The following is a 16861-nucleotide window of genomic DNA, read 5'->3' on the forward strand; positions in this document are numbered from 1 at the left end:
CAACTACTCACAATGAAGAAATCCATTCATATTAAATATATAGGATGACTTCCCATACCTGTTCCCCGCCGCAGGAATTGCTGTGTTCAGACCAATTCCAGCCTTCACCCATCACGGCGGGTATTGTTAGCCAACCTTCAGGCGTATCTGGGGTTCTTACGAAAAGATCCTCCTACCTGGGCCTTGTAAAAAACTCTGCCAGAAACTTACGGGCGCCCTGAGTCAACAGTACCCCAAGTCTGGTTGTCCCAGAGTCCAGTCTTCCAATGGAGAGGACTTACAGGCAAAACCTCATGTCTTCGGCAGACGAGGCCCGGGTACCATACCATCTTGGGAGTCAAATATCGGCCCGAGGTATGGATCCGGTTTGTTGTAGCCCTTCGGCCCTCGCCCGGACCCGCATAGAGCTAAGTTTTACGTGACCATCGACCAGACACTGGCGAAAAAACTGAGGTGCCTCCCGGATGGGAGGGGTTATATAGGGGAGGAATTCTCCTTAATTAGGGTCAACCAGTGTCCAATCACCAGAGGTGCCTATATAACCCACTATGTAATGAAGCTCCTGTGTCCCGTGATGTATGATCAAGAAATGACTATTTTTTGACTCCACAGTTTCCTTCAATGCCACAGGAATGGCAGACTGTGGCCTCCCACTTTACCACCCATTGGGACTTTCCCAAATGTGGAGGTGCAATTGATGGGGAAACACGTATGCATCATCCCACCCCCTTAACTCGGGGTCCTACTATAATTACAAGGGGTATAATAGTATTGTGATGGTGGTGGTGTTGGCTAGATATGAGTTCCTGTATGTGGACATGGGGAAAAATGTCCGGATGTCGGATGATGGAGTGATTGCACAGACTGAGTTCTACTGGCATTTCCAGAGTGGCAGCTTGGGCTTGGAACCTCCAGAGGAGAATGTGGAAGGACTCCTCTTCGTCTTTGTCACGGATGAGGACCCTCACCCCGGACCAGAGGGTTTTTAATTACCAGCTGGCCAGAGCCAGAAGAGTAGTGGAGAATGCTTTCGGGATAATGGCCAGCCGGTTCCACCTATTTTTGACATCGATCTACATGGCAGAATATACACTGAACCATATAGTGCTTTCCCGCTGCATTTTGCACAATTAAAAAAATAAAACATTTTTTTTTTTTAAATATGCAAACTATGTGGCCTCAGCTGGGCCTGAGGTAGACTTTCCGGAACTTGCCAACCTGAAGGCACTTAAAGCAAGCCACCCCAAAGCTCCCACAAGGTCAGAAACCGATACATGAAAGAATGAAATACTTGTATAGCGCACATTGCGAACTGAATCGCCTCTAGGCGCTGTGGCGGGCTTTGATCATCTGCTAAAAGAGGAAGGTCTTGAGTTTTTTTCCTAAAAGCCAGGTGATTTTCTTCCAGGCGGATGTTGATTGGTAGAGCATTCCATAGCCGAGGCCCTTGGACAGCGAATCTCCGATCCCCCTTGGATTTATACCGGGCTTTGGGCACGAGGAGGAGGTTTTTGTTGGCTGATCGAAGACTGCGGTTTGTGTAATGATTTATTTTCTCCATTAGGTATTGCAGAGCTTCTCTATGCACGCAATGTGGGTGAGGCAAAGGGTCTTGAACGTGATCCGATTTTTTTTTTTTTTTTTTTTTTTTTTTTTAAGGTTATTGTAGTTATCTTGTTGGACAGTGGATTTGAAGGATTCGGAATACAATTTTTTTATGCGATCTGGTCCAGTGCGTTGTTACAGGATTCCGTTTTTTGTTGGTGATGTTGGTAGCTATTTTGAATTTGATGGCGTGGTGATCCGTCCATGGCAGAGTTATGTTGTCGAGTATGTTGATGTCAATGTTCTGTTTGAAAATGAGGTCCAGGGTGTGTCCTGACCCATGCGTGGGAGTCTATCAGTTGCTGGAGACCCAGTTCTTCTAGTTGATTGATGCAGGCAGTCGCGATGGGGTCTATGGGCTCGTTTGCCCAAAGGTTGAAATCTCCGAGTGCCAGGAAATTTTTGAATTTTAGGGTGTGCATTGCAAAGGGTTCCGTGAGGGGTGAAAGAAGATTGGTCTTTGGTCCCGGTGGTCTGTAGCGCAGTAGAATATGAGTGGTGTCATGGGGTGTTAGTTGAAGATGTAGGGTCAGGGTTTCTATAAAAGGCACTGGGTTCTGAGATGATGGTTTAGTGAGATCCAGGTGACCTTTAAAGATCACTGCTAGGCCTCCTCCTTTTTTCCCTATCCGGTGTTGGGTTAGGATCCTGTAGTTTTCCGGCACCAATTCGGTGAGGATGGTGTTGCAGTCAGAGGTTAACCAGCTTTCGGTGATGAAGAGGCAGTCTACATTGTTCTCGATGAAGTCGTGTACTTCCAGTCTGTTTGACTGCAGACCTGGTGTTAATCAAGGTGCAATCTAATTGTAGTGGTTGAGTAGATGTATTCCTGTGGTTGGGAGTTGCTTGTCGTCCGGTTTTTAATAGTTGTTCTCTTTTGAAGTATTTTTTGTATGGAAGATGGCAATGTGGTGTTGATGTTCCTTAGTCTGTGCAGAACTTCAGCTCAGTATTTGAAGTAGCACATGGTTTGTGGATGCTGTTGATGGTACTATGGGCCTAAGATGATGATCCTGATCAGGGTATTGATCCTGAGGAGGGGCTAGGTATCACACTTGCCGCCATGCTTGAGGCCATTAGCGCGCAAGTTGATCAGGGGATGCCTATATGGATGCGGAAGGAGTTGTTGTATTCGGTTGCTGGCTGTTCCAGCTACCTTTACTTGAGGTGAAGGTCTCCGCTCAGAAAAGAAGTCTGGCTGTGATCTGGAGTAGTCGTCCTAGGATAGCGTGAAAAATGGAATGGAGGCCGGAGGTAGGGGTATGCTAACCTACGGTTGTTCCTGATTGTTCCAGAGGAAGGCGAAAAAAAATAAAAAAACCCTGACAGTAGCAGCCAAACGCACCAGTGGGGCAAAAATTCCTTCCTGACCCCCGTAGGCGGTCGGACGGAGTCCCTGGAACAATCACTAGGGGGGGGGGGGGTGGAGGTGTGAGCTTACCTGGCTGCGGTGGTCCCCCTTAAATACTCTGGTTCCGGTGAATCTGGCTTGCTGTCAGCCTGACCTTTCCGGAGAGCTGTCTGGTTGCCCCTTGCAGTGGGATCTTTAAAATGGAGGGGAGGATGGAGTTAGGATAGAGGTTAGAGACTCCTGTCTTCACTCCTGTTTTCAACTCCTGGTTATTAACTCTCCACTTAGTTCAAAAATACATGGAGTACTTTGCACGTAGGAGGGCCATTTATATGCCAGACAATATCCGAGAGGCTTTTTTTTATAAATGTATCTTTCAAACTGCAATAATATTTGTTTTCATTTACTGCTTGGGTTTGTTTTAGATGTCTCCTAGGTGTTTGTGTTTTTTTTTTTTTTTTTTTGGGCCTTCAACAGTGCAAACCAAATTTCGGGGCGAGATGAGATGACAGTCTCTTCTTTAGATATTATGTTGTGGGTCTGCTACGCACACCTTGTTTTTGTTGTTAATTTTCAGCACCATGACAGACGTGTGGAGTCATGAAAATGGCGTGATTGGGTCAAATGAAAAAGCACTGTGGGTGTTTAGTTACTAAAGGCAAATTCACTATGCACTACAAAAGTACACTTGAAACTGCACTTGGAGTGCAAACAGGATTTGCCTTTAGTAAATAACACCCATTGTCACAGAAAACAACAACTTTACTACAAATACTGCTTTTGCGCATTGAAAAAGGAAGCCACACATTGTTGATGATAAAACTTTTTTACTAAAAGCACATTCACACATGTGCGTTTTATAAAAGGGTTTTACAACAAACCAACATATTTGATGTGTATATAACATTAATATAACTAGCCGTTTTTTAGAAAACGGGCATGTTTCCAAGAACTTGGGAACTTACAAAGTTCAACTTTGAAAAGTGAAGACAATATCAGACATGAGTATGTCCAAACTGTGTTCATATTGCCTTCAACACATAGGGTGTAACCCCTGTAAAAGCCAAATTCGGAAGATGCACATAAATTGTGATTCAAACTGGGCATTTTCCTCCTGATCCCATTCCTAATGTCAACATGTGCTATCTCCCATCATGGAGGGTTGATGCATGTGTTTTGGAGGTGCACTTTAGTAGCGAGGAAGGGGTTGCACCCACAAAAACGTGTACATTGATCCCCCATTATGGGAGATGGCACATGTTGATGCACTGTGTGCATCTTCCAAATTTGGCTTTTGTCAAAATATAAAACTGATTTTTAAAAGATAAAATTGATGCTAGCTAGTGTTGGGTGTTTCAGATTCTCCCTAAAACATCAATCTTCTTCATTTTTTTTTTTTTTTTTTTTTGAACCTCATTGATGATTTTCTTGAGATCTAAATCGTGATTGCACCCCATTATCTCCCCAATGAGGATCTGGGCACTTTCACTGGTAAAAATGTGATTCTTCTTCCACATCACCTATAAATAAAACAAAAAAACACACCATGTATTATAGAAATGCAGGCATTCATCTATTACCTGAAGCTGTGGTCTCAGACACTCGCCTGTTGTGATGCCAATTTCCTCCCCTTTCCCCCCCCTCCCCTCTTCTTTGTGAGGTCCCCGGTGTCCTCAGATGTCCCAAGTCTTCTCTCCCCTAGGAGAATGTAAAAAAGGAATACTTGGCACACAGATATTTGAGGGCAGAAATAGGAAACATTGCTTGGAAGTGTCATACAATTGTCTCTTTTGAGTATAAAGCTGAAAACGTTATTTTAGAGACTTTCTAAAGCTGGAATATTTACCTGTTTTGTGCAAGTTTCGCATGTGGAGACACCCCTATATCCACTGGACCACGTGTGTGGGACACCCTAATAAAAAGGGTGTTCTGGTGTCCCACACTAGTGCTCCTGAGTCCAGATGTGTAAACAGCTACTGAGTGTCCTCTCCTTTTACACTGAATCAAGTTTGTATTTAACTCTAGTTACAAACCCCTTTAGACAACAAACTTCCTTTGACTAGAAATAGGCCTGAGCAAATGTAGTTAACTGAAACTTTGCAAAACATTGTATTCGTAGTAAACATTGTTCGTTCTCCCACTTCAAACGATTGAACCCATGAACGTGGCCATTTTAAACTGTAGAACACTAAATAAAAGCACATGGGGCAGTATGCAAGCAATAATAATATGAACACACGACAGCTACTTACTTTTTAGAAGAACTCGCTTGATCCTTCTGTACTGATCGTGCTCCCTCAGTTTCAGGTCTGGCCAGCGTTTCCTCAGTTGATCCTTGGAACGTTGTACCCCAAAATTCTTCTGCAGGCTCTTCACAACTTTAGTCACTGTCTTGGCCTTTCGGACATTTGGGTTTGGGTAAGGTCCATACTTCCCATCATAGTTGTTCCTCTTACATGTCCAGCATCTCTACAAAAGACATTTGAGGCCTTAAATCTTCTTCTCCTCTTGGATCGGGACGTTTCTGGATCAGGGCTTTCCTCATCACTTGAATAATTAGCACGCATCTGCTGTGTCTCTGACAAATGCTCTCCCCACTGCAGGGAATGGACTAGAAAGAACATTGAGGGTGGAGTTTCATGCATGCGCACTGTATATAAAATGTAACACACGTGTGTTGTACATACGATCTGTGAGTGGAGGAAGGAGTAGCAGAAGCACCGATCGTTCGAACAAAGGTACAATTTTAACTTGGTACATCACTGGCCTATACTGCTTCTAGATTGAGGCTTATATGGGGGCAAGATTAGAAGAGGTTAGCCTGACATTAGGGTTTGTCTTGTCTTGCAAAGAATATGGATCCATTCAAAGACAGGGAATTTATCCCCATCTTCATTGATATGTTCAGAGAGCTGCCCTGCCTGTGGCAGGTGAACCACCTTTTTTTTTTTTTTTTTTTTTTTTATAAGGACCTAAGAAAGAGGAAGGCAGCGCTGGAGAAATGGCTTGCTTATGTGAAGCCGATTGACTCCACGGCAGACATCACCTATGTGAAGGCCAAAATTGGTGGCCTGAGGAGTACATATCTGAGGGTGCGCAGGAAGGTCCAGAATTCCCTGAGATCAGGAGATGCAGAGGACATTTATGTACCCAGGCTGTTGTACTATGACAGGCTGCATTTTCTGGCAGACCAGAGGGAACCCAGGCCAGCACTCTTCAGTCTTCCTTCAAGCCCCCCCCCCCCCAAGCTGAGGCTTCCGATGTCAAACCTGGGCCTTCCAGACAGCAACATGTGACAGAGCCCAACTTGAGTCAGGTAGAGCATTGTTCAACATATTATCATAAATGTAATGATGTTAACTAGATGTTATTGATCAGTAAGTTCTGATTTAACAAGGTGGTTTACGGTGTATCAATAGAGAGTAGTGACCAAAAATGTTTGGGACAAGAAGGAAACATGCTGGGGTCAGAATGATAGTCTGTTCTATTTATTAACATTCGGTTTGTAACAGTCATGAGCTGAAAATTGTTTGTTGAACTAAAAACTATGTCCCATTTTAATACACAGGAAGACCTCAGCCAGGAGGAGGCTGTAGCAAGTGGCAGCTAGGTCAACCATTGCCCTCCTCCACCACCTGCCACAACTACAACAGCAGAGCCACAGCCTGGAGGGAAGCATCTAAGGAAGACCAGAGAGTGATGGCCTGGGTTTGGTCTGGACAAAAGATGCAGCCTGGGGACATGGATGTCATCTGTTGCTCTTCCTGATCTCTTGGGCTTCTGGACAAGACTGTACTCCATTGGCCACCAATTTTGCCTTTAAATAATTGATGTCTGCCCTGGGGGCCAAAGGCTTTGCCAATTAAACCAGTTTCTCCAGCATCGCCTTCCTGTTTATTTGATTATGACCCCTAATAAAGTATTTTTTTTTTTTGGTTAAAGAAATACTTGCCTATGTTTTCCTTAAACAGTCTTTTTTTTTTTTATTTGTGAGTAGGCAGGTACACTTCAAAAATGCAAAGTCAAATTAATAAGGGGCACCAACACCAAACAACCTCCTCTAGATTATCTTTTTTTTTTTTTTTTTTAATGTGTTGTGGTAAGTTGACACGCAAACAATATTACAAAGATGACCAAAATTTTAAAAAAAGCAGATCTTGATTAAAAAAAGCAACCACAACATTATTAAAACATAAAAATCAAAAATGATTTGGGAGATCTGACTAATAAAAATATTCTATTCATGAAATCAGGGAAAATAATAAAGAAAGAAGTTGTGTGAATATGAGCAGCAAAACAACTTTGTTTTTCTAGAATTTAGAATTCTACCTTGTTAAAGTGGAATTCCACCCAAAAATGGAACTTCCATTTTAAGAGCTGGTGACCCCCCCCCCCCCCCCCTGACATACCACATTTGGCATGTGTGTTTTTTTTTTTTTGGGGGGGGGGGGGGGGTACCTTGTTCTTACAGGCACCCAGCTCCCACTTCCTCCCCTGGTGCCGCAAGGAAGTTCACCTCTGCCCCCTCCCTGTAATCTTTTGGGGCATGTGACAGGTCCCAGGAGGATTGCCTGGCCATTCACGGCACTCATTGCGGCTCATGCATGCGCAGTACATGCTTTTCTCTGAAGTCACAGCTGGGCATCCACAGTTAGAATGCCAGCGCTGCAGAGAGGAGGGGGAAGAGGAGCGAGGCTTCTTGCACCCGCATCACTGGACCGTGGGATAGATGAGTGTCTGAGTATTAAAAGTCAGCAGCTACACTTTTTGTAGCTGCTTACTTTTAAATGGGTGGAACTCTGCCTTAAGTTGCATATGACACCAGTGGTCTGTAAAGCTATCTAAGGGGGAATTCTTCCTAATGACCACAAACCTAACGAACTTTTTTTTTTTATTGGCCATCACACTACCGTACACAGGTCAGTAAATATAGTAAATTAGCAGGGGTTCTCTGAGACTTGAAAGTTATTTCAGGGGTTCCTCTATTTTCAAACATTTGAGAGAGGGTGATTTAGACAATCCTTCAGTGTGTTATTCACTAAATACACATTGGTTTTCCTGTGACTGTCCATCTGTAGAGTATAGAGAGAGAACTTTCACACCCGGGATATAACTGATCATTTCAATGGTGATGGGCCTGTGAAATAACATACTAAAGAGGAGGTAGAATACCTACCCTGTTTCCCCTAAAATAAGACCTAGCGTCATTGTCGGTGTTGGCTGCAATATAAGCCCTACCACCCAAATAAGCCCTACTCTGTTTCCCTTAAAAAAATAAGCCCTACCCTGAAAAGAAGACCTACAAGGACTTTAACTAGGGCTTATTTGGAGGGTAGGGCTTTTATTGCAGCTATCACCGACAATCACACTAGGTCTTATTTTAGGGGAAACAGGGTAGCTGCTGATAATGTTGCCATCACAATGACCATGCTTATGGGAGCCAACCTCCATTGTTGGGAAGAGTGGTGTCCTATTGGGGCCCTCAGGAAATGCCACATTTCCATGAGTATATCAATATTGGAACACACACAGATGGTAACATTAGTAAACTGTACAAGAGGTGCCAAAATAAATAAACCCCTAACACCTGCCCCTCACCAAGCAAGAATACCTTCCATATGATAAGAACTTCCATGACCTCTCCATGTGGTGAAAGCAATATTTGGACAAGGATAGAACCTGAAAGGAAGCTTGGAGCTGGCATGTCTGGGCATATTAATATAGATTTATCTCCAAACATCCTGATAACTTCCTCACTACAGGGTAAGACACTGACCTAGAACAATCATCTGTATATTATATAATGGAAAATATACAGACATGTTGGTCTCGGTGAATGACAAACCAAGTATTGAGACAGTTATGTCATATCTGTAGGTTGTGCCTTCAAAATCAAATCCATTTCAAAACTGCTGCTGGTGAATACTGTACAATAAAACTGGGTTAGTTGTCGTACACGTGGGTCCAATGTTGGATGGTTTCTATTGAACTGCCCAATACCGCCGGATATTCAGCCTGTGTGTACAGGGTTTTACAGAATCAGTTGTAGTAATCAACGGAAAAACAGCTGTCCAAAAGTCCTAACGTTTCGGGAAACACCACCAAATATGAACCAGGTCACCTGAGAAACGACATACTCTCCAGAATTTAGGAGAGTAATTGGGGAAAAAAATTGCAAGCTGCCTTGGGTATAATATATATTCAAATTTAGCTTCACATACAAATTAATTGCTCTTATGCTTAAGAGTATGAGCTATAACTCTTTCCATACTAGACATGGCAGCCATTTCTAGTAAATGGTACACACCATTTTCAAGTAATTACTGTCCTACTTTTCAGAGTTACACTATCAAGTTGAGCTAATGCAAAAAAAAAAAAAAGATGTTGTAAGAATAAATAAATAACACAAACAAATTATAATAATTTGATTAAGCCAATTGTCTGAGACTGGAATATTCAGTACACCGAAGGTGCTGAGGCATAGAAATCTACCATAACAATAAGATCTGCCCTGAATGGTATCGGGCTACACCCAACACGCAATAGACAGAGAGGGAGCTGAGAACAAAGATGACCGGATTCAGTCATTACAGTAAACAAGCAAACAATAGTAGAGGTGATCACCTAGACAAACATTTGACAATGGCTTCCGATCCAACACTCAAACAATAGTAGAGGTGACCACCTAGATAGTCAATAGAAAACATTTGACAGAAACAATGGCTTTAAATTTCCACCAATCAACAATGTTTGCAGTATTGTACGCCTGGAAAGACACCGACTACTGATAATATTGCATGTTAATTGCAATGAATATTTAAACTTTAGACAAATACCCATAGGTATGCCAGAAGAAAATTTAAATATTCCATACTCTGGTCCATTGACCATACACAGCTTTATGCACTAGAAAGTTTTTACATTGCAGAGAAAAACAAGTACAATTATAATTTATCTACAACTAAATTCACTTCAAGCATCTTCTATAAAAGTTGAATTTTTTCGAAAAATAAGGATACTAAAGATGTCTACATTACCAAAAATCCTTAGGCTTCTTTTAGCTTTAGTTTCATACAAATACAAAAAACATTTTTATTTATTTTTTTTGAAAAAGAAAGCTACTAACCCACAAAAACAATATTTTCTTACCTTATAAATAAAACAAAACAGACAATCAGGAAAATAAAACAAGCAAAACGTGTTTCCTGTTCAGTCTGTCATTCCATGTGGTACATTCTCCCTCTAGAGTTAATCTAACCCCCCCCCCCCCAAAAAAAAAAAAAAAAACCAAAAAAACCAAGGTACCCATTTTAAGTAAATAGTATTGCTGTAGTGGCAATCACTGCTGGTAATCTGGATCTGATCAGCTTGACCCCCCCCCCCCCCCCCCCCGAATAATAACCTTACTTTCATAAGCAGATCTAGGGGTTGTGATGAAGATATTGTCAGACTTGTATAATCGATGGTAATAGGATCAGAAACTTAAGTGGAAGTCCATCCACAACAACATTTTTGGGTACATTAAAATGACCTGAATATGGCAATCCAGCAACCTATTAATTTTTATACCAGGTCATTCTCGGTCATGTTATATTATCCAAACCTAATACAGAGTAGCTGGGCATTTCCTGTATTTCCTCCACATTGGGTCTATGATTCCTTATACCTTGTAATAAGATCTGGCACTGGCAGCATGGGGTACACTGGTGAGGCCACCTCCTTACCTTTACCCCCCCCCCCCAAAAAAAACTATGGATTTTACCCATGTCATGTTCTTCATTTTAAAGAATTTGCCCCCAAATGTGATCTGTGTCTGTCACAATGGCACACTCGCTGTTTTCTATTTTGTGATGTCAAAATGAACATTTAGAGTAACATGGACAGATTTTGGAAATAAAATACAACAAGTACAATGTGACAATGAAGATACAAATATCATCATTTTCAAGGAAAGTTCTTTCAGATCTCTCCAATGAACATATAAATGTCGGAGCACATGGGGGATTCTTAGCAGTTCCAGTCTACTAAAAATTACTAGTAATGCAGCACCATAGCAGAAAAGTGTGTTTTATCCTCACATTTTATACATAAATCCTCTGCTTGTATAAGATTAGTCTACAAAACATTTGTGAAGATTTTGGTGATCCGGAATCTTTGTTGTTTAAAGAATAACTTCATATTCAGGGCCCATTCCCAAAGAAGAGTTTAAACCGAGATGTCAATTGATATTGGTTTTCCCCCTGTTATAGTCTCTCAGAATTATATTTATGTTACTTTTAAGATAGTATACTGTATTTATGATCTATATCTGGAAGAATGTAATGTGTTTACAGATGTTTTATACATGATCTTAAAAATTGATTTTACATGGTTAAAAGTGTGCCAACGTATTTGACTTTAGAATATTTGGAATGTAGTAGCTTGTACATTTTTCATTATATAATATTTTTTACTATATAATATTTATTAAAAACGCTCAGATTACTTAGTTTCAGGCTCAGATTTCAACCCTCCACACACAAAACAGAGTAAACAAACAAACAAACCCCATTGATATGGACCTACCTGCTCCACCCTTCTAGATCTCTTTCCAAAGTCTCCAGTCATATGTTAATGAGCAGCTCCTATGAGTTGGCCAATCAGAACCTCCCATCAATTAGCAAAAGCCACTCCTCTTCCCACATATATACCCCACATACAGTATATCCAGTCCATACTGATCTTACTTTTACTTGAAGCAAAAGTGAGTTTGTATTTCCAGTGACTATTTCATCCCGCAACTATTTCAAAAAGAATTCACACCTTGTGAAGTCTACAAAGATTCCACCAGTGAAGACCCAGTGAGATACCATCTGCACCTTCATTTTATCAGGTTAGTCATTTGAAACATAGTTTCTTCTAAAATATTAGGATCTTTCTTTTAGAATCTGTTGTCTACTCTTTGTAACGTATAACTTAGCAGTGAGTTAAATAGGCAAACTCTTTAATTTTCTTTAAATTTAGGATTCATTTTTTTTGTCTTCCCCTTTATGGTCAGAGTAGAGATCCATACATGGATTGGAAATCCACATTACCTTGAAATAATTATATATATTTTTTATAACCAACCTCATACATGGAGATATTCTGTCTTCATTTATCTAAGAAGTAAAATTGAACTGTGTAATCTTAGGTTATTTTGATAAATTTCTTAAGCCCCATACACGCTATTAGTTTTTCTGCTGAGTTTTTCCTTCAGGTTTACCAAAACCACATAGTGGAAGGGCCTGCCTGATTGCATACACATTGAAACTCCTAAGGTTTGACCTCATACTACATGGTTTTGGTAAATCTGAAGGAAAAACTCAGCAGAAAAACTGATAGTGTGTATGGGGCTTAACAGTTGGGTGTGAAAAGCACAATCAAATTTTTGTTTAGTAATTATTTTAAATAGTAATTTAGGTTCCAAATTCCACCATTCCAATATGTTTTTAGTTTACACGAAAGTGTTTGTTAATTTCTCTTATGCCTTATTGTTACAATACCAGAGGCATTTGCACCTCTTAACTAGAATGTTGATAATTTGGACCAGCTGCTCTCTACTAGTGCTGTAGTTTAGAGATCAGCTTCAACCAAAACCCATTTCTTGGTTTGTAATCTCTGTCAGGTTTTAACTGTCATATGTATTCATCACTGGAGATGACAAAGAATATGATATCTCCCCAACTGGGATACATTTGCTTGTAAAATCCCAACCATAAATGCTGGCCAATATTCAGAGGGATGTTTAATGCTGTTTGTTACCATAATTACAATGTCAAGAGAAACTAATCTGTATTTTTTTCTTTTTTGTCGTGACTCCAGAATGACTTCTAACATCAAGGAGGTGACCAAGAGCACCGGAAGGCATGTCCTTCAACTCATCACCCAGACCTCCGAAAACCTGAAGATGATGGAGGTATCAGAACACTTTGACCCCATCCAAGAACTTGGGATGGGTTCATATGGAAAGGTCCTCCTTGCCAAACATTGGGGTTCAGGTAAACATTGTAACTTAAGTCATGTAACGAAAATATTTTCTTTAGTATTCGTTGTGCTTCTGAATCATTTCAGAGCCACCAAAACCAATTTCTATGGAACTAGCGAAACAATGTTTTAAAAAAAATACCAAATTGCCAATAGGTAGAGGGTTGTTTTTTTCTGTTAAGCCCCATACACACGAGAGGACTTATGTCCGACAGACTTCCGAAGGAGTTCTGCCGGAGTTCTGCCGGAGTTCTGCCGGACTTTTCGGCTGAGCGGACTTGGCCACACACAATCACACTAAACTCCGACGGATTCGAACGTGATGACGTACGACTGGATTCGAATAAGGAAGTTCATAGCCAGTAGCCAATAGCTGCCCTAGTGTCGGTTTTAGTCCGTCGGAATAGCATACACACGAGCAAATTTTTCGAAGGGACCGGGTCCGGCGGAGTTCCGTCGGAAAAAATTTGAAGCATGTTCATATTCTAAAGTTCGTCAGACTTTGGTGAATCAAAAGTCCGTTGCAGCCCACACACGATCGAATAGTCTGACGGAATCAGTCCGTCGGACTTTGGATGTTGAAAAGTCCGCTCGTGTGTACGGGGCTTTAGAAGAAACTTGTATTTTCTGGAAAAAAATGCAAAGTCTGACATCCGAGATCCAAGAATCAATAGAATTGCTCATTTGTAGACAGTCAGTAGGTCAACTTTGAAGACACGTGTACACACACATTGTTTAACTTTAGCTTGTGAATATTATCCTGAGCATTGTGTATATGAAGCATTTAAAAAGCATTAACCTTGCTTTAAGCAGCGTTCTTTTAAGTTGCTTCCAAGTACTTTTCAAAGTAAATTCTTAAAACCCCCATCATTTCCAGCTTTGGTGGGACAATTATGCATCTTAATGAGTCACTGCTGTAGATTTAATCAAGTTTCTGGCACACTTCAATGGGCTTTTAACAAGCTTCTACATTTGGTTTGTTACTAATTCTCTTCTTTCTCTCTGTTTGACAGGTCAGTTAGTGGCCGTGAAGCTGCTTAGCAAGGCAAAGGTTCAAATGGACAACTTTCTGGTGGAATATGGGATGTCTATCAGCCTCAGCGGCCATCCCAACATCATCAGGACACATGAAGTTGCCTTTCACACAAGTAGAGAATATGCGTTTGTCCAGGAGGTGGCGACAGCTGGAACTCTTTATTCCCTAATAAAACCAAATGTAAGTTTGAAAACAATCATAATCTTTAAATTAATAAAATATTTATTCCCTGTCTTTAATTTATTTAAAGTAGAGGTTTAAGGACTCCCCACTCATTACAGTGAGTAGGTGGGATAATGTATCATTTGATTATTAGGCTTGATTTTAGGTATGTAACTTTCTCAGCTGTGAAGCAATGTGAAGAATGATGGTCCTGGATCTTGCTCCCTCAATGGTAACTTTCATATTTGTATAACAGGTTTCCTTTAAGTATCCTTTCAAGTGTATTTAGCTAATATTTTATGTTGCTGTATGATGGATAATATAGTCTTTTTATTTGATTACATTTTTTCAATGTTGGCTTCTACATTTTGCCATGTTGGTGTCTAGTGGCTAATTTTGTCCGGGATTCTTTTTTTTCATAGGTTGGTTTAAATGAAGATACAGTGAAGCGATGTGTTCCTCAGATAGCCAGTGCATTGGAATACATGCACAGCAAAGGGATGGTCCACCGTGACATCAAGCCGGACAATATTCTGCTAATGGACTTTGAGTGTAATATTATTAAAGTGGCAGATTTTGGACTGACAAGGCTCCAGGGTACTAAAGTACCATCTATATCCCGCTTCACACCGTATAGGGCTCCGGAACTGTGTAGCCGGAAAAAAGGAGATCTGTTGCTTCTACACCCGAGCATTGATATCTGGGCCTTTGGTGTCACGATTTACTTCGCTATGACTGGATCATTCCCTTGGAAAGGAGCAGAGAGACGTGACCCAATGTACAGAGACTTTGCTTGGTGGCAAGTCAGAAAGGATGTGACCTTAGCATCAGAAAAGTGGAAAAAGTTCTCTCTTGAAGCCAGGCAAATGTTCTGGGATCTTTTGGCCCTCAATGCTTCTGAGAGGTGCTCAGCAATGGACATTCCAAAATATCTTCACCTGCCATGGAAAGCAGAAATGCTTTCAGAAAACCATACGAGTACTCTAATACAAATGTCATACATAGGAAATGATGAACATTCCAGAGTGAGAGCAAGTGCCGCTACTACACTTACTACAGGAACTGAGGTGGAAATTGCATAAGTCCTTTTTGATCCCCTGATGATCAAGAGACAGACTTGACAAATGCTCTCTGGGGAATTGTACAAGACTTGTGTCCTAGTTGAACATAAGAATGTAGACATCTTAGAACACTGTTGATTTTTTTTGTTCACTTGATTGCTTATCTACAGTATTTAAAATTGTAGATCAAATCATGATAAAAATGTAAGATGGCCCTGGAAATGATATGCTTCAGGAACAAAAAATCATGGTGTGGACAAAACTCTACATGATAGGTATGGTAGAGCCAAATGTTAGGTTCGAGCATAAGTTCAAACTCTAAACTCTGTTTGACTGTTTAGCAAAGATCTGAACTTCAAGGATGTTTAGTTGGAATTCCTCCCACCAAATGTCCCCCAATGCATTGCTTGAGCTATCCTTGGCTCAAGCAATTAAAGTTTCAGCCCACACACTATAAAAAGACTGACTTCACAGCACCCTTTTGTCAATGTGTTGGTGAATTTAGTGTGAGTGAAGGACAACTGACCTTTGTTAAAGGCAAAGACCGGTTAGTGTAGTGTGCTATAAACAGTATTCAGTGTTATATGTATTACTATATTGTATGCTGTATCTATTTTTCTAATGGTACGTTTGTGGTGTATTGCAGTATCTCTGGCTATGGAGAGTGGAGTATAATCCTGGTTGTATTCACTGCAATATAAACAGACCCCTCAGTTCTTTTTAGTCCTGCTTTTTTTTTTTTTTTTTTTGGGGGGGGGGGGGGGGAGTTTTTTTAGTATTTTGTTAATAGTAGGTAGTTCATATTTTCTCTTTCATTAAGCCGAAAAAAAACGTTTTATTTTTGTTTAGTGTTTTTGAGTGTTATATTTTTAGTATTTGACTTTCTTGTTGTTTTTAGCTTTATTTTATCTGCTTATTGTCATTTATTTATATAAAAAATTTTTTTTTTTTGGGGGGGGGGGGGGGGAGACAAAAGCAGCATTAAGGATGAGTTAAACTGCCATGGGTTCTAGCAGAGTTTGGAGAACGTCAAACCTGAATCTACTGAATCTGTCAAATCAATATTGCCATTTTTTAGGCTAATAGGAAAAGCATTATAAAAAGTAAATCAGCATGAGATGCACTGTCCTGAGGACCTTTCACAAGTTCAAGGTTTAAAAAAACAAATCTATTTGATCAAGAGTAGTAATTTTATATATGTATGTATTTATTTTAGCACTGATATTTACAAAGAAAAATGATTTTAAATTGATAAATGTAATTTCCATTCTAGATTCTGTTTAAAAAAAGGTTTGAAGACCACCTCCAAAAGGTCCCCCAAAAATATTATCCTCTTCCATCATCTATCCCATCGGTCTTCAAACTATGGTCCTCCAGTTGTTCAGGAACTACAATTCCCATCATGCCTAGTCATGTCTGTGAATGTCAGAGTTTTACAATGCCTCATGGGATGTGTAGTTTCGCAACAGCTGGAGGGCTGTAGTTTGAGGATCCCTGATCTATCCTCTCCATTCTCAATACTCTCCTCCTCCATATCTATTCTAACATCTCCTCCTCCCCCCCCCCCCACCTTAATCTCCTTTCTCACTCCTCCCTCTTTTCCTCTTCCCATATCCATTATCACTCCTCCATCGCCATTCT

The 16861-nt window shown here is 40.6% G+C and overlaps 1 protein-coding gene across 1 annotated transcript in view; it reads left to right on the top strand.

Annotated features, from left to right (window-relative positions):
* The window catches only part of LOC143997985 (ribosomal protein S6 kinase alpha-5-like), a 29501-nt gene extending 14260 nt beyond the window's left edge, over positions 1 to 15241 (top strand). The window contains exons 7-10 of the mRNA XM_077493785.1: positions 11718 to 11828; positions 12800 to 12984; positions 13984 to 14177; positions 14582 to 15241. Of these exons, the coding sequence (XP_077349911.1) occupies positions 11718 to 11828; positions 12800 to 12984; positions 13984 to 14177; positions 14582 to 15241 (1150 nt within the window). The remainder of the gene's footprint in view (positions 1 to 11717; positions 11829 to 12799; positions 12985 to 13983; positions 14178 to 14581) is intronic.
* Positions 15242 to 16861: the final 1620 nt, after the last annotated feature.

Source organism: Lithobates pipiens, unplaced genomic scaffold (assembly GCF_037356315.1).
Source record: "Lithobates pipiens isolate NorthernLeopardFrog02 unplaced genomic scaffold, aLitPip1_a1.2 Scaffold_19, whole genome shotgun sequence".
Lineage (NCBI taxonomy): Eukaryota > Metazoa > Chordata > Amphibia > Anura > Ranidae > Lithobates > Lithobates pipiens.